We start from the raw sequence: 24,512 nt of genomic DNA on the forward strand, positions 1-24,512 counted from the left end.
CCACAGTGTTACGGTTCACTGGAGACACTCCGCCAGAGAGTGTTCCAATTCTAAAGCCGTATCGGGTGTTAAGTTTTTGTTAAGTATTGTTAGAACCTTGAAACAAATCTAGACATGTACAACAGACAAATTCCTAGTAGGCCTCCATGGGTCTTTCAAACGATTATTTTTGTAAAAGGCGTGGAGTTTTTTTTTAATGGTATAGTGCAGACATAGTATGTTATACAATTGATTTAAACACATACATTTAAGTTAATGCTAAGGATTGTAATTAGCATTAGGTTAACTAATAGTTTGATTTTCTTTTGAGTCATTCACATTCGGTAAGTCTGATAATAATAGTCCAATTGATTTTTCGTTTGTAGTTGTTGTTGTTGGTGTTTAACTCTTTCTCTCCTAATCGACGATACGATCGTTGATTTGACCTCATTAAATTAAATTAGTATTTAATTTTAAAAACTTTTCTTTATGTTATACAGAAGGAGCATGCATTCCCCTTTAATCCTGTACCAAATAAACATTTTTCTGATTACAACGAGACAAAGCTATTGAAGCTTAATCATAATATGGTAGTGCAATACTAATGAGCAAAAGGAAGAATTCCGTCTGAATGTGAAAAAATGATTACGGAAGGAAAGAGTTAAAAGAAACATAGAAATTTAGCGTTACGAAAAAAAAAACGTTCTGTTGGTCTCATTTAGCTGTAACGACTTTGATTCATCTCGTAGAACATTTTTTCATTTGACTGCGGAGCTCTATTTTGGAGAGACACGCCCGTCCACATATATCGCAGGTGGCTTTCGGTTTAGTGGTAGAGGAGCCGGTCATTTTCCGTATTGCACGTTTTTCTTCCAGAGCTGAGGCCCAGGTTTATTCGCTGTCCAGAGCTATTTTGGTCACCATCTCTCTCCGCGTAGTGTGATCTACGGCTATGTCTCCCCTATGGTCTGTATTCTTTCTTCTTATTATTATTAAACAGTCTAGGCCAGAAAAAGTGAACAAGAGCTCCCTCTCACCTGTCTGAATGAGAACAATTTATACTGTTCTGTCTGACGGGTGGGTCAGACTCGCGGCAAGAGACCGCGTACACTAAGACCCCCGCCATTTTCCATTTTCTATACCAGGCTAACCGTGCGGGACACACCATTTATGTAACGGCCCCTTGAGGAACGGCGCCTGGATTGTGACAAGGTTGTGGGAGCTTTTTTACAACTCCGCACAGTGCAATGAGGATGCTCTCGCACCCCCTTAGGCACCCCCACGGGAGTCTTGTTTTGCTACCCTTTAGCCTAATCGTTTCCTCTTACGGTCGTTTCCACCCGGGCGCCACTTTGAGGCAGGGTAGCATGCCCGGGCCCAATGGTCTGTATCAAATATCAATGTTCACTGATTTGAGGTCCCGTTTGATTACATCCACGTAACGGAGGTGGGGGCGACCTGTTTTTCTTGAGCCAGACGCGAGTTGCTTGTAAAGAATGACTTACGGGATGTGATTCTCCTCAATCCAAACATGACCGAGCCAGCGCAGGTGGCGTTGTCTGAGGACTGTAAATTGCTGGGAAGACCTGTATTCGTTTGCAGTTGTTGTTGGTCTTTAAAACAAAACATAAAAATTAAGCAATACGAAAAAAAAAAAAGATTGTGTTGGCAGAATCCTGGACACTAAATAGCACTAACAATACTCAACGTTTCAATGTTTATCATTAGGCCATTGTTTTTGAGTTTTTAAGATGGTGCAAGAGAGCAGAGGTTGAGGTGGATACGAGGACCTACCTATCACCTAGATATTTTATCACAAATGACGTAGACGAAGTAGATGACGCGAAGGGGGAGAGGTCGAGGAGGGGGAAACACGCCCTATTTAATTATAGTCTGCGCTTCATTAAAAGTAGCTTATTGTTTTAAATATATGAGCTGCGGACTTTGTTTCTTTTATATACTTTTTATTTTAGGTTATTTTTTTTTTGTAACTGTCACAACACTAGATGTTACGATGTGTTGTGATGCCGGGGATTTTATTTGAATTAAAATAGTTGAATAAATGACGATCTAGAATCACAATAAAAGATTCTTAGTTAAAACAAAACTCTGGAACTTTATTTAAATATAAAACGTAAGTACAGCTTATGTACAAGTTACAGATCAATCAACACAAAATATCACAAAGGCTTTTAAAACAGAGCTCATAGAAGACCGACTGACTACTAGGAAAATATTTTATCGACTGGCGTTCTCTCTTCTCTCGCCAAATCTCTGGCGCTAACTCTTTTAAAAAAAATGTCTTTGTTTAATTTCAAATCAACCAATAGATTTGCAACATCATAATTACGTCTTGGGTAAAACCTGAGGTGCTGTCAAGGGTCTAGATTTGTGGGGTAATTCCTGAGGCTCAGTAAGGGTTTATATTTCTTTTAAATGAGAAATGTACAAATAATTCTATAATGTAATCTGTGACATATTACCCCCCCCTCCATTTAGCATTTGTATGGTAATAGAAATGCTCATATGTACTAAAAATATCTAAATATATACACAAAATACCATACATGAAATTATAAAAAAATGGTTGAGGTAACATATGACAATGCTCTGAAAAATAAAGTCAACTTGGAGATAACAATAAAAAAAAATGTAAATGCAGTGTCATGTATATGAGAATAAAATTATTGATGACTTTGAACACCTGTTTCACTATTCAAGTGGTTATGAAAATGAGACAATGCTTGTCATGAACAATATCAAAAGTTGTACAAAGCATAATACTTGAATAAATTAAATTTTGAATTGAATAAGTTATGAAGCTTCATGATGAAATTAAAATATGACAATACAAAACTGATATACTACACCTGTGGAAGAAAAATATATACACAATTATGTAAAGAATTAAATACATCTGGAAAGTGTGTCAGCTAAGACATTCTCACGTCCAGGAATTGTCTTGACCTCAAATTGGTAGTCTGTGAGTTGTAGACTCCAACGAGTTAAACGACTGTTCGCTAACTTCTTTGAGTTCAGAAATGCTAGTGGTGCATGATCAGTTAGGAGTGTGAAATGAGCACCTAGTAGATATCTGGAGAACTTGGCTATGGCCCATACAATGGCTAGACATTCACGTTCGATGGTTGAGTATCTGGTTTCAGCTGTTGACAACTTCCTGCTGATGAAAAATACTGGGTGCAAAGTCTCTTGGCATTTCTGTGAAGTGTCTTGGTATTTCTGCATTAGGCATGCACCTATAGCTGAAGATGAAGCATCTGTGGCGAGGTAAAATTGCTTCTTTGGATTCGGAAGTTTGAGAATAGTGTCTCTTGAGAATTCAGCTTTAATGTTCTCAATAGTGGTATGTAACTTTGTAGACCATGGAATCTTCGTTGGCTGTCCTTTCTTTGTGAGTTCAATCAATGGAGCTATGAGTGCTGTGTAACCTGGTATGAAATGTCTGTAGAAATTACACAGACCCAAAATACTTCTCACTTGCTTTTTACTGGTGGGGACTTTGATGTCTAGTATGCGTTGAATAATGTTCTCTTGTGGTCTCAGCAAATTGTAGCTGACTCTATAACCCAGGAAGGATATTTCTGACATGGCTAGTTCTACCTTACTAGGCTTTATGGTAAAACCATGTTGTTTTAGTATGCTGAAAACTTCTTGTAGTCCTTTGATATGTTCGTTCCATGTCTTATGGAATATGCAAATGTCATCTATATATGACACTGTGTCAGAGCGATTGCCTAGTATGCTGTGAATGGCTCTATTAAAGGTGCTGCTGGCGTTGACTAGACCAAATGGCATGAAGTTGAAATGGAATAGTCCATAAGCTGTGGTGAATGCCGTAAACTGTTTGCATTCTTGTCTGACTGGTATTTGGTAATAACCTCTGGACAGGTCTATTTTGGTGAAGAACTTTGCCTCTGAAAATTTGGTCATAAGATATTCAGGATTTGGCATAGGATATGAGTCGAGTTGGGTTATTTTATTCAACTGTCTGAAGTCGACACACATTCTTGGAGTTGTCGTTTGCTTTCGTTTGACAAGAACTATTGGTGCAGCATATGGAGAGTTGGAATGTTCAATGATTCCTTGCTCTAATAGTTGGTTAATTTCTTGTTTAAGAAAGTCTCTGTAGTGTACTGGTAATGGATAAGGTCTTGCTTTTGTAGGCTTGGAATCAGTAAGTATTATATTGTGTTCCGCAATTGAAGTTTTGCCTGGAACATCTGTAAATATGTCTGAATTTTCTTTGAGAATGGTAGTCAGTTCTTTCTGCTTTTGCGGTGTCATTGAATTGAGTTTTATGTCTTGCCAAAATTCAGTTTGTTTGGTAGTTGTTTGTGGCATATTGATGTCGTCAAATTCAGACGTGTCATTTTCATCTTCTTCTGGTATGACTGCAAGACATGATATGGCTCTTTCATTTTGTTCTGGGCTTGTGGTACCTTCTGTTATTGTGTTATATTTTTGTAACATGTTGACGTGATAGATTTTCTTTTTGTTGTGTATGTCTATCTCATAATCAACATCTGTTATCTTTCTGAGTATGGAGAATGGACCTTGCCATTTGATGAATAGTCTGTTGCTTTTGTCTGGTAGTAACAGACATACTTGATCTCCTGGTTCAAATTGTTTCAGTGTTCTGTTTCTATTGACTCTCATTCTGGTATTGGAGTTTGCTATGGCTGTGGCTTCATTTGCTTTTTCACATGCAGATATGACTATGTTTCTGGTATCTTGCACATGTTGAAACGCTGTCTTGGTTTCTGATGAGATTGAGTTTTGGCGAATAATAGCTTCTTTGAGGATTGCCATCGGTCCTCTTGGGTTGGCGCCATAAACCATCTCGAAAGGTGAGAATCCTGTGGTTTCTTGAGGACTTTCTCTGTATGCAAACAGAGCTGATGGTAGCAATAAGTCCCAATTCTGCGGATTGTCGTGTGCTATTTTTGAAATGCACCTCTTCAAAGTACCGTTGAATCGTTCGCAAAGCCCGTTGCTTTGGGGATGGTAGGGCGTTGTGAACTTCATCTTGATGTGGTACATGTTCATGAAGTCTTTGGTAATGTCAGCTGTGAACTGTGTGCCTCTGTCAGAGAGGATAACTTCTGGGAAACCAATTCTGGAAAATATCTCTGACAAAGCTCTGGTGATGTCAAGCGCTGTAATGTTGACTAGAGGTACTGCTTCTGTCCATCTTGTACATGTGTCAATCAATGTCAGGACATATCGATGGTTTCTTGCTGAAGCTACTGGCATAGGGCCAATCAAATCAACTGAGACTTTCGGAATGGCTTGTCTGTCAATTCCATATCTTGAATAGGTGCCTGTGATTTGTTGTTCTTAGGTCCTTTGACTTGGCAAATATGACATGACTTCACGTATTTCTTGACGTCTTTAATGATACTTGGCCAATAAAACTCTTTGAGGATTCTGGCTTTAGTTTTGACTACACCCATATGGCTGGCGTGTGGAATGTTATGTCCTGTTGCCAGTATTTCTTTCCTGTATTTCTGTGGCACTATTATTTGCTGAATGGTATTGTCTTTATGCATGGCATTTTTCACCAGGATGCCATCTTGAAAATATGGTTTATTTGGTAGATTCAGCTGTTTGTTTGCTTGAGCCTTCTGATAAAGTATTTGCAATGTTGGATCTCGTCTCTGTTCTTCTTTGAAGTCATCATGTGTGAAATATGACTTGTCTTGATGGACTTCAGTTTGATCAGTTAGAGTTCTTGTATCATTGTTAGAGACTCTGGGCATGTCGTCTTGTTCTAGAACCGGAAGCCATATTTATTTTTTTTTGTTAGTTTCTTGTATTGTAACAAAATGTTCAATATCTGGATTTTGGCTTTATCTCAGATATAATAATAATATAGTGACAAAGTTCTTGAAGCCTCAATTTGCTAATAATGCTTGACAGTAAACTTGTAGTTACTGGAGTCGTATGATTGAATATATAGATCTATTGAGCCGAGTACTTTTTTTTCTGGTTTAACAGTTGGTTAAATCTGGTCTTCTGTTTACTTTGTGCCAGACAAATGATTATTTACTGGTCTTCTTTATAATGCCAGTTATTTGCTTTACTGGTCTTTTATATTGCCAGTTATTTGCTTTACTGGTCTTTTTTATAATGCCAGTTATTTGATTTACTGGTCTTTTAATAATGCCAGTTATTATGTATATTGGTCTTATTCCTTTTGCCAATTACATATAATAATAGATTTCGTGAGTTAGACGTAACTCTAACGAAAATCTTTATAAAAGAATTATCGATAACCAACTGACCTGTTAAACACAGAAATTCTGTACTCCGTTAAATAAGAATGAAGTTCCTTTGAAGAGCTTAGAAATTGGTCTTAGATCTTGAATAAATTTCGTTAGAAGTTGTCCATAAACTTTTATTAGTCGGAGAGTGCCAAATATGTCACAACACTAGATGTTACTATGTGTTGTGATGCCGGGGATTTTATTTGAATTAAAATAGTTGAATAAATGACGATCTAGAATCACAATAAAAGATTCTTAGTTAAAACAAAACTCTGGAACTTTATTTAAATATAAAACGTAAGTACAGCTTATGTACAAGTTACAGATCAATCAACACAAAATATCACAAAGGCTTTTAAAACAGAGCTCATAGAAGACCGACTGACTAATAGGAAAATATTTTATCGACTGGCGTTCTCTCTACTCTCGCCAAATCTCTGGCGCTAACTCTTTTAAAAAAAATGTCTTTGTTTAATTTCAAATCAACCAATAGATTTGCAACATCATAATTACGTCTTGGGTAAAACCTGAGGTGCTGTCAAGGGTCTAGATTTGTGGGGTAATTCCTGAGGCTCAGTAAGGGTTTATATTTCTTTTAAATGAGAAATGTACAAATAATTCTATAATGGCATCTGTGACAGTAACAAATATAGGTTCAAATCTGTAGTGTCGTAGATCAGTAGAAAGATTCTGTTATTCCTCACTTGCCTATGCTCCAATAACCTTTCTACTTTCTCTTTAAATGTTGCTTGACTTAGGTATTTCAAAGCAGGACGTATTGGCCCCAGACATTGTTTGTTTGTTTTTTTTAATGTGAAGGACGCTAGTTCTTCTGGTCCATTAGATTTCAGATGGAGCGTTATCTAATTAGTATTTTATTTTAAATCGGAATGCTGTGTGGATTGTAATATTGTCCAAAAGAAAGTAAAACGATAGTAGAACAATACAATTCGATGGATAGCATCCTATGCATTTCTCACAGCTTGCATTTAAAAGGGGGAAACATGCCAATATTTTTTAGCCTCAGGTAGGAATCTTACTTCCAATAGTTTGACATATTTATTGATGAAATATTAAAAACCTTTATTTAACAAAAAAAAAATTCTTGAGGGGATGGGTGAGAAAATGTATGGTCTGTTTCGTCATAAAGCGACTATGGATCATTAGAATTGAGATGAATGTCTGGGAATTGGCTAAAGTCTGAATGATGTAACACCCCCACAGCAGTTCTTTCCTCTCCACGCTGCTGATGTGTTCAAATAAACGGCAAGTGCCGATACAGTTTCTACCATAGACTTATATATACTATATCTAGATTGGACATGGAGATTTTTAACACTACAAATAATGTCGTGAAAAGTTTTTAGAAAGTTGGATCAAGGCGTTGTTTTGTAAAGTAGTTAAAAGAAGTAGTAAAGTTGTTTTTTTTCAACCCTAACCTATGTAACATATTGTTACAAATCTCACTATCCAGGCTCTCTGCAAACTGCACCATACACCACCAATGTAAAGAACTTGACAACTCAGGGCTCCAGAGTAACGTAACACTTTAATAGTTGAATAAATAACAGCCAATACTGTACAATTGGCAGCACGTAACACAAGACTGTACAAATATCTCTTCGATAACACCGTACCGCCGTATCAACTCTTGCACTGGCCTCTCCGTCTCGTTTCGGGCTTGCACTGGGTTCAACAGTTCAGGACTGACTTCACACACTGGGCTCGTTGTGTCGGACTCGATCACAGACCAAGATCAAGACGCCAGACGTCTCAACTGTACTTGACAGTAATCCGCACTGAACCGTCGTAATGCTCCGTACAGAACCACTCCGTTGAACTGTGCTGTAGTCGACCGTGTTCTGAACCCCTGTCGTGAACCTTCTCTCGTAAACCTTGCTATATTGAGCCCCTTTTCTCAACCGTCTTGACTGCGACACCTCCGCTCTTATATAGGGTTCCTACTGGCCTTCTAGAACCGGACAGAACGCCGCTCGACGTTTCTGGGTGGTCAGGTGACTACAACTCTCGTGACGCTCCTAAGCTCTGTTCACGACGCCGATCCTACTCGAACCTTCATGTTGACACTCGTCTCGGCTGACCGTCGTAACTCGTCACGGTTGACCGCTCGTCTAGCTCTGGCCTGGGGCGATTTGCGTCGGCTGACTACACTCACACCACTACCCCCATCTGTGCCACCACCAGGTTTATAACAATATAATTTAATTTTTATATCTAGATCTAGTAATTGAACATCAAATATAAGAGTACTCTCATTTCATAATTATTATTTTGAAATTTTTAGATACATAATCGAGATTAATCTAGGTAATCAATCTATTTAAATGTACATAAGATGATTTAAATCAACATGAATTATTTCGATCTAGGATTTTTGAAACATTATCTCAATGGAAACAAACAGGAAATGCCTTTGTTTCATATATTTGCGCGAATATCCCAGAAATGATTTTGCATTATTTCTAAACTTTGAAAACTAAAGATCATTACTTTTCTAAGACAGAAAAGATTGATTCGGGCGTCTCCCCTTAGAGCCTGAAAAAAGACATAAAAATCTATATATGTATAGGTCTGTGAATCGATCAGTTGCGGATAAGAATTTATATCCGGTTTCTAGTTTAGATATAATATATAAGTCTATGATTTGGATCTTATAAGAATAGTATAGTGTTATAACCCTGTTCCCGCGCCAACATGATGGTGTGCACCCGCATACCGTTCATTACGAGGAATAGACGGCATATGGATTCTAGAGGAAGGACTGTTTTAAATCTGCAGGTTATGGGGAGTCTGAGCTGTCTGGGACTAAGAGCCGTCCTTCGTACTACCAGTGAACTGTATTGAGGACCTGGAGCGACACTGGGAAGTGTTTCGGTAAACTGTTCTAATGTTCAGGTAGAAAAGGACTTGTAGAACTTAAGACTCCCTGTGACTTGATAACTGAAGTCCATGTCCACCTGTGTATTTGTCGCAGCATCGTTTGAGACTCACTGTGACATGAGGTGATTTGTAAACACATTAAATAAGCGGTCATTCGCACGAGGAAAAAGGATCTCAGGTGAACTAAAACCACGAGGTATAAGACAAGTTTTTATTTAGTCCTTGAAGAGTAAGGATGTGAATGTTGTTCTGCTGGAATATGTATTTTTGTATAGAGCACTATAAGTTTATTCTGAACATATTGTGACTTCATTTCTGATATTATTATTCGGGTGTAGTATGCTTTATGGCTGGATTATTCGCAAAGTTATCTTTATTCAATAAATTTATTGTCTTCTGACAAGTGTGTAACTTAGTGAATCTTAATATCTGTTGTGCTTCTCAAGTTATAACCTCTACACCACATTCGCTTTAGAAGAAAGTCATCGAAGAGAAGAGAAGACATTAACCCATCAAAGTTGCATTGATGAACAACACATGCCTAAACGTGACAGTATTTTATAACCGTAAATAAAGACATCGTCCATTATTACCTCCTTTCGCTGATTCGCCTTTCATTCGTTACAACAGTATGGACAGAAAAAAGTGTTTAGTATAAAAATTTATTTATGTGTGTGTTTTTAATTATCATCAGAGCTTCTAACGCAAAGGTCAAGCGCCAAAAAGGCAAGCACCGCAACAGCTTCACCAAAAACAGCGGCACCAAAACAGCTGCATCAAAACAGCTGCACCAGAACATCTCTTGCCGAAGATATTTATCCTGCCATGTCTTTATTTCACTGTAATATTTTTTTTGGCAAAATGTGACCCAATCACGAAGTAACAGGAAATCCACAACAAATTAATCTACTCAACCAAAGCAATGCATTGTTACCTATTTTAAATCTAATACTAAGTGTATAATTATTGGCGCATTATAGTTTAATTAAATCGATAAAAGAGCCATACTAGTTAAGTGAAAAAGCCCTTAGCTTCCGAACCGAGGTCTTGCTTTCCAATGTCACTGAAGACCGGAATTTTGAATTTCTGGGATTTCTACGACTTTTCTGAGTCCACCGAACTCTAATGGATACATGACATTAGTCGGGAAAAAGTAAAGGTACTTTGTTTTTGTGCAGGCCACATGACTCCCTCATCAACCTTCGTCCGCAGTAACAGATGACCTTTACATCATGTGCCTTATAGATCGCAAGTATTCGCACGGGAATATTTTTAATATTAATATGCAAAAAAAAAAAAGAGACTAGTGTTTGTCTATGAATACTAAGTCTGTTGTTTGACGTACCAGGCCGGAAAGAAAGCACTAAAGAGGTGAAATAAGTTTTGAACTATAAGTCTTAACTTTTTCCGGCGTGAGAGTAGCTACTTACCAAGAGTAATATAGTCTGCAATTTAACAGCCACACATTGTTCCCACTCTGAGAGCGTGTGTTAAGTAGAGCGAGTGTTAAGTTAAAAATATATGATTAAATGTTAAGTCGGATTATTGGTGTAGAGCACGTTTTGTGAACCGGGTAGTCAATCCTAGTCTTTGTTAACCTAAAATTAACCTCATGGAAAGAGAATTGATGTATAGTCCTGATACTTTAAAATATCAACACTAGAGCGTTATAAATGTATTTGGGTTGTTTTGCTATGGTGGACAGCAATATAAAAATGATAGCCTTATGTTGATCTATCAGCTGTGAAGACTACAGAAGGTAAACAGGTCATTCTCCTCTTTCTGTACCTTTCGCTATTAAACATTCGATTTCAATCTGTCAGCATTGGAATGCAGTGGCAAAGAAAGGAAAGAAATGATAAAAGAAAGGAAAGAAAAAGTAATAGAATGGAGCCTAAAGAGAAAAAAAAAAGGAAAGACAATGAGCACGTATGGTAAAGATTGTACAAATAAATAGAAAAACAAAACAATGTCAAGGACGCTATTAAAACAATAATTTACAACCACATATTTCAATACAGTAGAAGTTATTTTCCTTTTTGATATCAAACATAATAGTTAATTGCTTGGCTAATTGTTTACTTTTTAAAAAATGAGTTATATTTTGTTAGGTACAAAAAATAGTTCTTTAGCCTGAGAATGGGTGCGGAAGAAATAACGTGTACAATTATTTAAGGGGACTAAACTCCACAAGTTTAGATCTCTCTCTGACTATTAATGTATTAATTTCCTTTGTCGTTATACAAAAATAATTACCAGTAATCCGTTGACTAATTAAGTCTTTTTTTAAAACTCATGTTTCCTTAGGTACAATGGATTAAAACGAAATTTAGAAGTTATTTCCCTTTTTGGTATCTATCAAAATAATTAATTGATTGACCGATTGTTAAATTTTTTATAAATATTCATATTTTGTTATGTCCAAAAAAATAAAATAAAATTAGAAACGAAACAACCAAACTATTGGTTATCTAAAAACAACAACAACAACAAAAGAAAACGGCATTTTCAAGTGTCTTTCAGATGTTATGAATGCCTGCCATTGTGTTCTTGGCTGCCATAAATCAATGTATCTATAAATCTGTCAACTCGAGAAATGAGCTCTTTGTTTGGACATGTTAAGGGACAAAGCTTGTTGACCTAATAAACTGGGAAGTGCTTAGTCATAAAGACAAGGTCTACCCAGCTCTAATGGGTACCTGACATTAGTTGGGGAAAAGTAAAGGTGGTTGGTCGTTATGCTGGACACATGACACCCTCGTTAACCGTGGGCCATAGAAACAGATGACCATTACATCATCTACCCCATAGATCACTAGATCTGAAAGGGCAACTTTACTAAATAAATATATTTAAAAAAAACAACAACTTGTAATTGAAAAAGTACCGATGTATGATAAAAAATTCATTTTTTTAAATTTAAACTTTAAAAGAGAAAAATTATATTTATTTTATTATTGTTATTATTACTATTAGAATGCCCAATGATTTTTACATTTTATTACTTTCAACGATCAAAGCAAGACTATGGCTTGAATATTCCTGATCCATTGGTGAATTTGATGGGGCCGCCTCTGAGTTGTGTGAAAACACAAACTCTCTTTGCAATCTTGTTTGTTTTTCTTTAAAGTGTTACAAAGAACCATTCTTTACTTTCCATTCTCTCTATTAATGCTGTTAGTAGTGTTAAGATTTGTTTTGTTTTTTATTTAGACCGCCGCGTCTAAAAGGAAGTGGAAATGACGTAAGACATATACAAAAAAATAATTAGACTTAGGAAAAAAGAAAAAGATACGCTTTAACAATACGAAACTTGTGTGATTTTTAAAAAATGCTTTCTATATAGACTACGGAAATACATGAAATAAAATACAAAGGTTTGAAACAGCTTGCGGAATGGCGGTGGTCAGGTTGCGAATCTGTCAAAAAACCGTTTTTAGTGAGCGAAAGGAACCTGTGAACGAAATTTCATGCGGATACGTACGACAGTTTAAGAGATCTCGTGATCAATGAGCCAGTCAGTGTTATTTTACAAATATATAGTAGACATTCAGCTCTTACGTTAGTTTTTTTTTTCTGAGTTATTTGGGCAATGAACAAAATGCTTCTCTTATATATATGTACAGTTCGTCCATCGTGGTTCGATGATGACCACTTTGTCATCCAGCTGGCTTAGGTGAGACCTATGTGAGCCCAGAATGTTCGGCTGCACACTTGGCAGGTTATTCCTGCTGGAGCTAGTGACGTGGACATTGCTTTTCTTCTCAGACGTTTTTCTTCTGCCAGCGTTGTTCTCTTTTCCTCAGCAACCTGTGCGCCAGTTTTCACAGCGCGACGCTATGATGCTCTGTCATGTGCCTCTGTCTCCCAGGTGCCAGGGTCTATGCTGAACGCCTTCAGAGAAGCTTTGAGGGTGTCCCTGCAGCGCTTTCTTTGACCACCTTGCGAGCGCTTTTCTTCGCTTAGTTGGCCATACAAGAGTTGTTTAGGGATGCGGTGGTCTTCCATTCTGTAGACGTGTCCTACCCATCGCAGCTGGGACTGCATCAGGATTATATGGATGCCTTGCAGACCCGCTCGTTGAAGGACTTCAGTATCGGGTATTTTGTCTTTCCATTTCAGTATTTTTTTTAGACATGGCATGTGGAAGTGATTCAGTTTCTTTGAATGTTTTCTGTACACTGTCCACGTTTCTGAGGCATAGAGCAATGTAGGGAGAATGACGGCTCGAAAGATCCCTAGCTACTAATTTCTTATTAAACGTCTTCTACGAAAGGTACTTTTAGTCTTACACTACTTATAGATTTTTAGACTATGTTATAGCACCTCAAGTAGCGCTATCAGTTTTATGGTGCGGCGTGGCGGTCTTATTTCTCTGAATTACGTTAAGTTTTTCTATTCACTGTGTAGTATTTGTAAAAGCTTTGTGTATAGAGTATATGAGTTCTCAATTGAAGTGGATAGCGATAAGTGGAGTTTACTTTTTGCTTGGGATTATTTGGTTCGAATCCTCTAGACGACTTTTTATACGACGCAAAACACAGCCATGAGATTTAAAGCAAAATGGGGATCTACCCCAACATTCGCGGTATTATCACAACTTTCTAAAAAAAAAAACGTTATCTAACCAGGAACACTAATTTTTTTTAGTTTTGGTTTTTATGGTATTTGACTTATGGCTTTCATTATTTTTTTTCAAATGGAGGTTTTCAGGTTTTTGACTGGTGGTTTTGAGGTTTTTGACTGGTGGTTTGGAGGTTTTTCACTGGTGGTTTGGAGGTTTTTCACTGGTGGTTTTGAGCCTTTTCACTGGTGGTTTTCAGATTTTTGACTTATGACTTTAATTTTTCTTCAAATGGTGGTTTGGAGGATTTTCACTGGTGGTTTTGAGGTTTTTCAAATGGTGGTTTTGAGTTTTTTCAATGGCAGTTTTGAGGTTTTCAACTGGTGGTTTTCAGGTTTTTGACTGGTGGTTTGGAGGTTTTTCACTGGTGGTTTTGAGGTTTTCAACTGGTGGTTTTCAGGTTTTTGACTTATGACTGTAATTTTTCTTCAAATGGTGGTTTGGAGGATTTTCCCTGGTGGTTTTGAGGTTTTTCAAATGGTGGTTTTGAGGTTTTTCACTGGCAGTTTTGAGGTTTTCAACTGGTGGTTTTCAGGTTTTTGACTTATGACTTAAATTTTTTTTCTAATGGTAGTTTTGAGTTTTTTCACTGGTGAATTTTAGGTTTTTTACTGAAGGTTTTGAGGTTTTTCACTGGTGGTTTTCAGGTTTTTGACGTATGGCTAAAATATTTTTTCACTGGTTGTTTTGAGTTTTTTGACTGGTGGTTTTGCGGTTTTTGACTAATAACTTAAATTTTTTTAATGATGGTTTTGAGGTTTTTCAAATGGTGTTTTTTAGGTTTTTCAAATGGTGGTTTTGAGGTTTTTCACTGGAGGTTTTAAGGTTTTTGACTTATGGTTTTAATTTTTTTCAAATGGTGGTTTTCAGGTTTTTCAAATGGTTGTTTTGAGGTTTTTCAAATGGTGGTTTTGAGGTTTTTTCACTAGTGGTTTTGAGGTTTTTCACTGGTGGTTTTGAGTTTTTTTCACTGGTGGTTTTGAGGTTTTTCACTGGTGGTTTTGAGGTTTTTTCACTGGTGGTTTTGAGGTTTTTCACTGGTGGTTTTGAGGTTTTTCACTGGTGGTTTTGAGGTTTTACGCTGGTGGTTTTGAGGTTTTACGCTGGTGGTTTTGAGGTTTTTGACTGGTGGTTTGGAGGTTTTTCACTGGTGGTTTTGAGCCTTTTCACTGGTGGTTTTCAGATTTTTGACTTATGACTTTAATTTTTCTTCAAATGGTGGTTTGGAGGATTTTCACTGGTGGTTTTGAGGTTTTTCAAATGGTGGTTTTGAGTTTTTTCAATGGCAGTTTTTAGGTTTTCAACTGGTGGTTTTCAGGTTTTTGACTTATGACTGTAATTTTTCTTCAAATGGTGGTTTGGAGGATTTTCCCTGGTGGTTTTGAGGTTTTTCAAATGGTGGTTTTGAGGTTTTTCACTGGTGGTTTTCAGGTTTTTGACTTATGACTTAAATTTTTTTTCTAATGGTGGTTTTGAGTTTTTTCACTGGTGGTTTTTAGGTTTTTCACTGAAGGTTTTGAGGTTTTTCACTGGTGGTTTTCAGGTTTTTGACGTATGGCTTAAATTTTTTTTCACTGGTTGTTTTGAGTTTTTTGACTGGTGGTTTTGCGTTTTTTGACTAATAACTTAAATTTTTTTAATGATGGTTTTGAGGTTTTTCAAATGGTGTTTTTTAGGTTTTTCAAATGGTGGTTTTGAGGTTTTTCACTGGAGGTTTTAAGGTTTTTGACTTATGGTTTTAATTTTTTTCAAATGGTGGTTTTCAGGTTTTTCAAATGGTTGTTTTTAGGTTTTTCAAATGGTGGTTTTGAGGTTTTTCACTGGTGGTTTTGAGGTTTTTTCACTGGTGGTTTTGAGGTTTTTCACTGGTGGTTTTGAGTTTTTTTCACTGGTGGTTTTGAGGTTTTTCACTGGTGGTTTTGAGGTTTTTTCACTGGTGGTTTTGAGGTTTTTCACTGGTGGTTTTGAGGTTTTTCACTGGTGGTTTTGAGGTTTTACGCTGGTGGTTTTGAGGTTTTACGCTGGTGGTTTTGAGGTTTTTGAATTATGGCTTTAATGTTATTTTTAAATGGTGGTTTTTGAGGTTTTTCACTGGTGATTTTGAGGTTTTTGGCTTATGGCTTTAATTTTTTTTTCAAATGGTGGATTTTTACTGGTAGTTTTGAGGTTCTTGACTTATGGCTTTAATTTTTTTCAAAGTGTGGTTTTGAGGATTTTCACTGGTGGTTTTGAGGATTTTCATTGGTGGTTCTGAGGTGTTTGAGCCGATTGTAGGAATTTCTACTGAAGCCGTGTAAAAAAAATGAGTCAACCTCTTTTTTTATTATTAAAATTGTCAAACCAGAGTTTTTATTGTGTTGCCAAAGATATCAATAAAATGTTAAATTTCTCGGAAAATCATTAGAACAGTTTTTAAGGCAATCTTCGGCCCAGTTTCCAGTAAGTTTTAAACCAATTTTTACACAGCTCATATCAACACACTCTATCCGTCTGGAAAACTTCTACTTACCATTCTGGGATGAAGTTGAAACTTTGCACAAAACTCATTGTCACAAACAAAACACGAATCAATCGGAAATTGACCAATCATTTCATGAAATAGTCATATGTAATTAATTTCGTTTTATATAGCTACAGTACTTTTGAAGCCTTGACTAGGGAATTAGGCTGTCGCTGAAACGTTTGAAACTAACAATAGATAACTACACAATATTCTATTTTCAACAGCATTTGCTTGGTTCAATGGTTAGTGTGCGAGCATGACGAGGCCTGAGCCATCGATTTCGAATTTAAGCCCACTATTTTTATGTTAAAATTTTTTATAATTATTTTTTCCAAATATTTTTTTTTTAATATTGCTTTACAAAAGAACATCAGGGAAACCTTTTCTCAGATACACCCCCACCCAAACAGATCCATAAAGGTTACTGGATCACAGCACATTGAGGGAGATTTAAACATGAAATTACCCAACAAAACGATTGTTAAAAATATTTCCACACATATTTATGGTATTCTAGATCTTTTGCAAATTAATTGCGTTATTGATTCAAAATAACTGATACAATTGCATTGAACAAAATGTTTGAGTTTTTAATATGTTATTAGCATTTTGAGCCCATAAGGTGATACATGCTAATAGTAGAAATATTTCACTTTTGACGTCCTAGTAGGTTATGATGACCCTTGGTTACTTTTACTTGAAACCAGTTGTTTTCAAAGGGGAAGTAATTCATTAACGTCAGGAGAAATACTTCAGCTCTACAGGTAAAAATATGGGTCTTGGGAAGTTTAAAAACTAATTTGAGGTCATTTGGTCTGGTTTAGAGCAGTTTTCTTTTTTATAACTGTGCAATTTGACTTTAGTTAGTATCGTGTGGAATGCACTTCGAGCGGTTATCATGATGGTCGTGAGTTCAAGCCTTATCCACTATCGTCCCTTGCCGTCCTGTATATAGTTTATATACGCTATACGGCATTGGTCTAGACAATTGCGTCTGAAAACTTGTAATTCTAATTATGTGTTTAAATTAGGTAGAGAGTTTGGTTTTAATATCTTTATTGAATTCTTTATTTTTATTATATTCATAAAATATTAAATAAATGATCTACTGACTTGTATACCCAATCATTTCAGATACAATAGACCTACAGTTAAACAGTACGAAATTTATACTATTTAAAAAGAAAACGACATTTCAAAGTCTGGTATGAAAAAGTTTTATTTCTATATTTTTCAATATTCCTCTATTTATAGAGTCTTACATTTGAAATGGCGTGAACCAGCAATACTGTAGAGAGCTGTGTCAACACACCAGCAAAGAGAGACAACCAATGTATTTCCCACAACAGACTATCAATAGACACTGGCTTGGCAGATGAAACAGAAGGTATGTTGAGACACGTTATCTAGGTCGAGATCAGTGTTTCCCAAAGTGGGGCACGTGTACCCCCAGGGGTACGAAAATACTTTGGAGGGGGTACGCTTTGCACCTCATTAACTGTCCTGATTTTTTCAAAACCCATTTATTATGTTCTGTTAATAAATAAAAGCGGTGGGGGGGGGAGTTCCAGGTGTACTCTATAATACAAAACTATAAAAGGGGTACACATAGGTCAAAAGTTTGGGAAACACTGGTCTAGATTAAAAGAAGGAAATGCGTAAGAAGCGTGGTCGAGAGGCTAAGTGCGCTTGAACTTGGCTTGGCTTGGCTACCTAGAAGGGGGCTCGAGGTTCGACCCCCGACTCGGGCAGAGTTGTGAGCGCCTAGAGGCAGCACGGAAAACCAACTCCTAGTTACCCCCCCCCCCCCCCCCCACTGGTCCACAAATGAGATTGGACCAAAAGTGCATGCTATAAGCATGAAAGTAGCGCTATATAAAAGCTATAATAATAATACATTATCAATCGTTCAGCGGGGAAAAAAACACACCAACATTTCTGTATTCATGTATACGCTTTAACGTTTCGCTAATTACTTCTACATATATTTAGAATAAAAAAAAAAAAAAGACAAAGTTCAGTTTAAACGCAGACCCTCACATTTTTATCAGAATAGTTAGTCATTGGGACTTAAGAGATACAGTTGAGCGTGATGGATTTTCTGCAAAGTTATCCCGCGCGTGACTCTCTCTCTCTCTCGCTATTCACCTGGATTGCTTCTGTGTTGTATCCGACGGGTCAAAGTTAGGTCAAGATAGGGTAAGTAGTAATAGGCAATTCAGAGTAATCTTCTCTTTGTCACAAAGTTGATCTTATAAATTTATTTCTTAAGTGTAAAAATGTGCGCATGAACTATTACCGGATACACCACAGAAAAAAAAAAGCTTGATCTGTAAATTCACCATTATGAGAAGAAAGTCTTCGAATTATGAAAGTATTTTCATTTTATAAACGGTATGCATCTTTGGAAAGAAAATAAAAATGTTTATTTATAAATGTAGCACTGGGGACCTAATTTTTTTTATTAAGAGTAAAGATTAACAAGTAGGTCATTGTCAGTGTCAGGTTCAGTGAGAAATTGTGTAATGTTTCAACTTGATCCGAGTTTGGAGGGGTCGGAAATATGTGAAAAAACATATTCAAACCTTTTACCGGACAGACAGACAGAGTGAGGTGAAATAATTTTTGTAATCGAGGTGTATTGTGTACCTAACTTTGTTAGACAATTTAAAAGCTGTTAATAGCTTGTGCTGGCTACATGATACTCCTATGAGTAAACTATAAGCCCTATGCCGCTAGGTCTTTCTTTAGCTATAATGCCTATAACATTGATTTTGTATTAAGAAGGATGTTAAAGAAATCACATTGTGTATGTGTGTTGTACTGTGGAAGGCTATCAGTTCTACTCCTAGCATTCGTGACTGCATGCAATATTGAATTGGAAATGTATCATGTATGTTCTATAGTGAGTTTCACTCGGCACAAAACTAATTGGTCACTATAATAAGATAACAGGTTGTTAGAGGAAATCTTTGTTCACTACTGATTAAGTCAACAAGACCAGCCTATATCTCTGGCCTCTACCTACTAGTAAGTTAGTATCTTTGTCAGATTTGGCGATCTAAAGTGCAGATGGGTGATATTGTCGGTTACTGTATGATAATACCAAACTGCCGGTAGACAACTAAACCGTTGTAATCGAAATATATCTTAACTAATAAAGCTTAGAGTAACTTGAATAACTTCCTTGTGAAAATACAAAATATAACTTTATTTATAATATAGACAAAATCAAGTTAACGTGATAAAATAAATGTACTCGATTTTTGTAATAATATTTTTTAACAAAATCTAACTCACTACATTGACCACAATGACACAACTTTTCAGTCTCACGTGAATAAATGATAGTTTTTCGTAAATTTAACCGATATGGATTCGATCGTCAAAATGGCTTAGTTGTTGAGTTTTCATATCTTTCTCGTCCACATCAAGTGGGAGAATTCGTGATAGGGGAGTGAATCGGTCAGTACACATGCATCTATAGATGGTTAAGATAATATTTGTTTCTTTAATGTTTTGATTACCGATGTGCTAATGGTTATGTTTCATGTGTATAATTTTTTTTTCAGAATCTTCAATAGAATGCCGGTGCCTACGTCAATAAAACGTATGAAAAGATTGATGATTTTCCTGGCTGGTCTAACCGTCGTAATGTGGTTAGCATCTTCACTTGTAATAAGCACGTTCTCTCTCGCTATACCTATCAGAACCAGTGAGAACAGCACTAAGGAATCATATATTGAACTTTCCAAAAACAGCGTGAACATGGTCAAAAACAACGTCAGGATTCAAAATAGATCTCTAGAAAATAAAACATTGACAGAGATCGACAGACTCATTGCAGAAAACAAGAAATTAAAAGAACACATGTATACTCAGGAGGAGGTCATCTCATTTCTATCTCAACCAATCCTAAACGAGTACAGTATTAAATACATGTTCAATCCAAGCACGGCATGCGCAGAAAATATGAATCAGGTCTTGTTTATTGTCCCATCAAAAACAAACAATTTCGACAACCGAAACAAAGTCCGGCAGAGCGAGCGAGGGAAGTTTGTCAACCTGACGGAGAATGGTTCGAAGCTTTTCTTTTTTCTGGGAAGACACCAAGGCGGCTCACAAAAAATTCAGCGCCTGATAGAAGACGAGATCGTTACGTATAGAGACATCGTTCAGATTGATTTTACTGACACTTATGCAAATATCCTTCAGAAGACTGTCTCCATGTTACATTGGGTCACTCATTTCTGTTCCAATACTTCTTTTGTCGTCAGGACGGATGATGACGTCAAGGTCAATGTCACTAACATCATCTCAGCGCTAGAAGAAAAACGTCGCACCTTCCGACATTTTTTGCTCGGTGAGATCCAAGAAGGATGGGAGCCAATCCGCAACAGGCACAGCAAATACTTCTTATCAATGACGGAATATCCACACCCCCTCTTGCCACGGTTCGCCATAGGAGGATTGCTGGGATTTCCCGCTGCAACTGCTGCGCTGTTGTACCAGTGTGCGTTGAGGCTCAAGCCGATATGGCTAGATGACGTGTTCATTACAGGACTTTGCGCGCCAAAAGTGGGTGTGACGTTGATAGGTGATCCTAGATTTACTTTTAAGCACTGGGATTGGTGATACAAAAATGTATCAAGCAACAAAATGTGTTAAATTATTGAATGCATATTTAACAATCGAAAATATAGCAAATATTTGTAAAGAATCACAACTACTCAATATTTTAAAAGAATCACAAGTAGTCAATAGTTGTAAAGTATCACAAGTAGTCAATATTTTAAAAGAATCACAAGTACCCAATATTTTAAATGAATCACAAGTAGTCAATATTTGTAAAGAATCACAAGTTCCCAATATTTTAAATGAATCACAAGTAGTCAAAATTTGTGAAGAATCACAAGCAATCAATATTTGTAAAGAATCACAAGTAGTCAATAGTTGTAAAGAATTATAAGTAGTCAATATTTGTAAAGAATTACAAGTAGTCAATCTTTACACAAAATTTTCACATGTACATGTGTGATTTTAATACATGGAGGTGCGGTGGCTGAGTGGTAAAGCGCTTGGTTTCCGAACCGAGGCCCCGGGTTCGAATCCTAGTGAAGACTGGGATTTTGAATTTAGGAATCTTTGGATGCCTCTGAGTCCACCCAGTTCTAATGGGTACCTGACATTAGTTGAGGGAAAAGTAAAGGTGGTTGGTGGTTGTGCTGGCCACATGACTCCGTCGTTAACCGTAGGCCACAGAAACAGATGACCCTTACATCATCTGCCCAAATAGACCACAAGGTCTGAAAGAGAAACATTTTTCATACATGGAGGAAAATACAGAAATCGAAATGATTAATAAGCAAAGCTTGGCTGGTTTGGTGACAATTAGGTCATATTGTAAGACTTGACTCACTGTCAAAAGTCATCCTTCAAGGTACAGTGGTGGGAGCACGAAAGAGGTGTCATTCAAAGATAAGCTGGCAGGACAATGTCAAAGAATGGATCAATCTCTCTTTTGACATCTAATTAACAGCACTGCTACGACGAAATTCAAGGGACAGATGAAAGAGAGAGATAATCACATTGAAAAGCTCTTTCGATTTTGGTTCCAAATAATCTAATATACAAACTAGAAAGTATGGTATTATTATTATAGCTTTTATATAGCGCTACTTTCATGCTTATAGCCTGCTCAGAGCGCTTTTGGTCCAATCTCATTTGTGGACCAGTGGGGGGGAGGGGTATCTAGGAGTTAGTTCTCCGTGCTGCCTTTAGGCGCTCAGTAAACACAACTCTGCCCGAGTCGGATGTCGAACCTCGAGCCCCCTTCTAGGTAGCCAAGCCAAGTTCAAGCGCACTTGGCCTCTCGACCACATAACGAATTATAATAATACAGAGCGCTTTTGGTCCAATCTCATTTGTGAACCAGTGGGGGGGAGGGGTATCTAGGAGTTAGTTCTCCGTGCTGCCTTTAGGCGCTCAGTAAACACAACTCTGCCCGAGTCGGATGTCGAACCTCGAGCCCCCTTCTAGGTAGCCAAGCCAAGTTCAAGTGCACTTGGCCTCTCGACCACATACCGTATATAATACAGACGTTATTTATTGAAGATGATTACGTCCTACACGTCATGCATTTAGTCATGCATTCAGTCATGCTTGGTAACAAATGACCTTAATTCAGCCAAGTCATTGGTTTTCCTGGCTGGCTTAGGCAACCCATTCCATGCTCTAATAGCACTAGGGAAGAAGGAGTATTTGTATATGTATAAATATCATAGCCAATGGAACGAGAAATGTGCCTCTATCTTTTGTGTCTTTCTGAGTATTTTATTAGCTTTTGTTTTTGTATTTCAAGATTATGGTTCAGTGTTTTATGTATATGTAGGTACGTTTGTATTGTATGTATGTAATGTATGTATGTATGTACGTATGTATTGTATGTATGAATGTATGTATGAATGTACGTCCCGCATAGAAATTAAAACCGTTTGAGACAAACATCTATAAAAAAGCTAACAAGATCCCCGAAAAAAAGAATCACCCTTTATGTCAGGATTTTATGATTTTACCATCACAAAAGAGATACAAGACACCGATAGCAAAGACAAACAGACACAAACACTCTTTTGTTCCCCTGGCAATCAAATCATTAAATAAGAACAATCTGGTATAAACTTTGTCACATGTAAATTATGAGTGAGTCTGGTGTGAATGTACACTTTGGTTTCTTATAGTTATAATGTTTTTTGTTTGGTGTAATGCAAAAATTGTAAGACAAATTTGATTACGGATAATAAAGATTATTATTATGTCAGAAATGAACGAGTAGTCATTCTCTGGCGCTGCTAGGGTCGAGTTTCGCTAAAGAGAAACAAAATTCATCGTAGTCCCTTTAACAGTTTCCACTGAGGAATTTTCTGGTGATGTGGCAGGTCTGCAGCAGTACCGCCCTCTGACAGGCAACAAAGATGTTCCTATGAATGTTAAGGGCCTTGAAGGTGTCTGTGAGGTCAGTTGTTATTATCTCCTCGTTTGATATAACAATGGGGTATATTGTTATTTTGGACAATTTCCATAGACGCTTAATCTCCAAGGCCAGGTTCCCATATTTTCTTTGTTTTTCTATCTCAGTTTTTCTTAAAATTATGAGACAGTGGTACGGCGATATCGATAATGGTAGCGGTTTTTTCTTTTTTATCGATGAACAGCAGATCCGGAAGATTGAAATCTACCGTTTTGTCGGTCAGAATAGGCCTATCCCAGTACAGCAGATGTTCAGTAGACTCGAGAACCTCTTGCGGGGAGTATTTATAATAAGGGGGAGTGTCCTTACCGATCAATTTGTACGTCAAAGCCAGGTGTTGGTGTAATAACTTTGCAACTTGGTTATGGCGACCTAGGTAGGCTGATTCTGATAGGGCTGGACATCCTGCCATAATGTGTTCAATCGACTCGCCCACCTTTCCACATTTTCGGCATTTGTCTACAACATTGAGTTTCAGGATATGCTTCTCGTAATTTTTTGTCCTGATTACTCTGTCCTGTATTGCTGTAACAAAGCCTTCTGTTTCAGGGTAGAGATGACCTGCTTTGAGCCATGTTAAGGAAGCAGCCTTGTCGATGTTGTCCCCATGTAATGAAGCCGGAAATTTTCCGTGGAGTGTTTTTTCCTCCCATTGGCGAATCTTATGCCCTACGTCGTCCAAACCGACATTGACATCAGCATTGTGTAGGTTCAGAGGGGTTGCATCGGAGTCGTATTTCCGTAGGAAGGAAACTAATTTGTTGCTGGAGGCGAGCAGTTTTGATCGTATTTTTTAAACTTGCATCTTACACAATTAGAAGATGTTCTGCAATCCACGACCCCCATCCTTCCACCTATTATTATTATTATTATTATTATTATTATTATTGATCAAACTTGGCATACATTTTCCTTAGATCATAGACCGTAGACCGTAATGTATGATTTCCCCCTTTCCCCATACATTTATCTCCATTAAAGGATTCAGATTTTTTATAAATCGGGTAACTTCTTTTTCATAGCATTTATATTTGATTATATGAACATGTCGGTTAAACTGGTAAAATAATTTTCACATTCTTCTTTTTTTTTTCGTGGCAATTTTTTTTTTTAATGTCAAAGGAACATTCGCTAAATGCAATCCACTAGATCAGTAAACCTTAAACTAAGGCCCGCAGGCCATATCCG

General features: G+C 37.1%; 1 protein-coding gene across 4 annotated transcripts; it reads left to right on the forward strand.

Moving 5' to 3' along the window:
* On the forward strand, window positions 1-23,061 carry LOC129923996 (beta-1,3-galactosyltransferase 5-like). Of its 4 annotated transcripts, XM_056017569.1 has the most exons (3): window positions 1-323; window positions 17,549-17,681; window positions 19,867-23,061. In XM_056017569.1, the coding sequence occupies exon 3, from the start codon at window positions 19,880-19,882 to the stop codon at window positions 20,927-20,929; it is 1,050 nt and encodes a 349-aa protein (XP_055873544.1). In that variant the 5' UTR covers window positions 1-323; window positions 17,549-17,681; window positions 19,867-19,879; the 3' UTR covers window positions 20,930-23,061. The 4 variants fall into 4 exon arrangements, with proteins under 4 accessions (XP_055873544.1, XP_055873545.1, XP_055873543.1 ...); XM_056017570.1 differs by lacking the exons at window positions 1-323; window positions 17,549-17,681 and adding an exon at window positions 18,367-18,493; XM_056017568.1 differs by lacking the exons at window positions 1-323; window positions 17,549-17,681 and adding an exon at window positions 18,598-18,688.
* Window positions 23,062-24,512: the final 1,451 nt, after the last annotated feature.

The sequence above is a fragment of the Biomphalaria glabrata genome, chromosome 18, assembly GCF_947242115.1.
Source record: "Biomphalaria glabrata chromosome 18, xgBioGlab47.1, whole genome shotgun sequence".
In the NCBI taxonomy this organism is placed as follows: Eukaryota; Metazoa; Mollusca; class Gastropoda; family Planorbidae; genus Biomphalaria; species Biomphalaria glabrata.

Bases quoted from the DNA above. Each gene is read 5' to 3' on its own strand.
- LOC129923996 (XM_056017568.1), top strand. From the start codon at position 18,663: ATGAAAGTATTTTCATTTTATAAACG. The intron at 18,689-19,866 runs GTATGCATCTTT...TTTTTTTTTCAG, and splicing joins GTATTTTCATTTTATAAACG to AATCTTCAATAGAATGCCGG.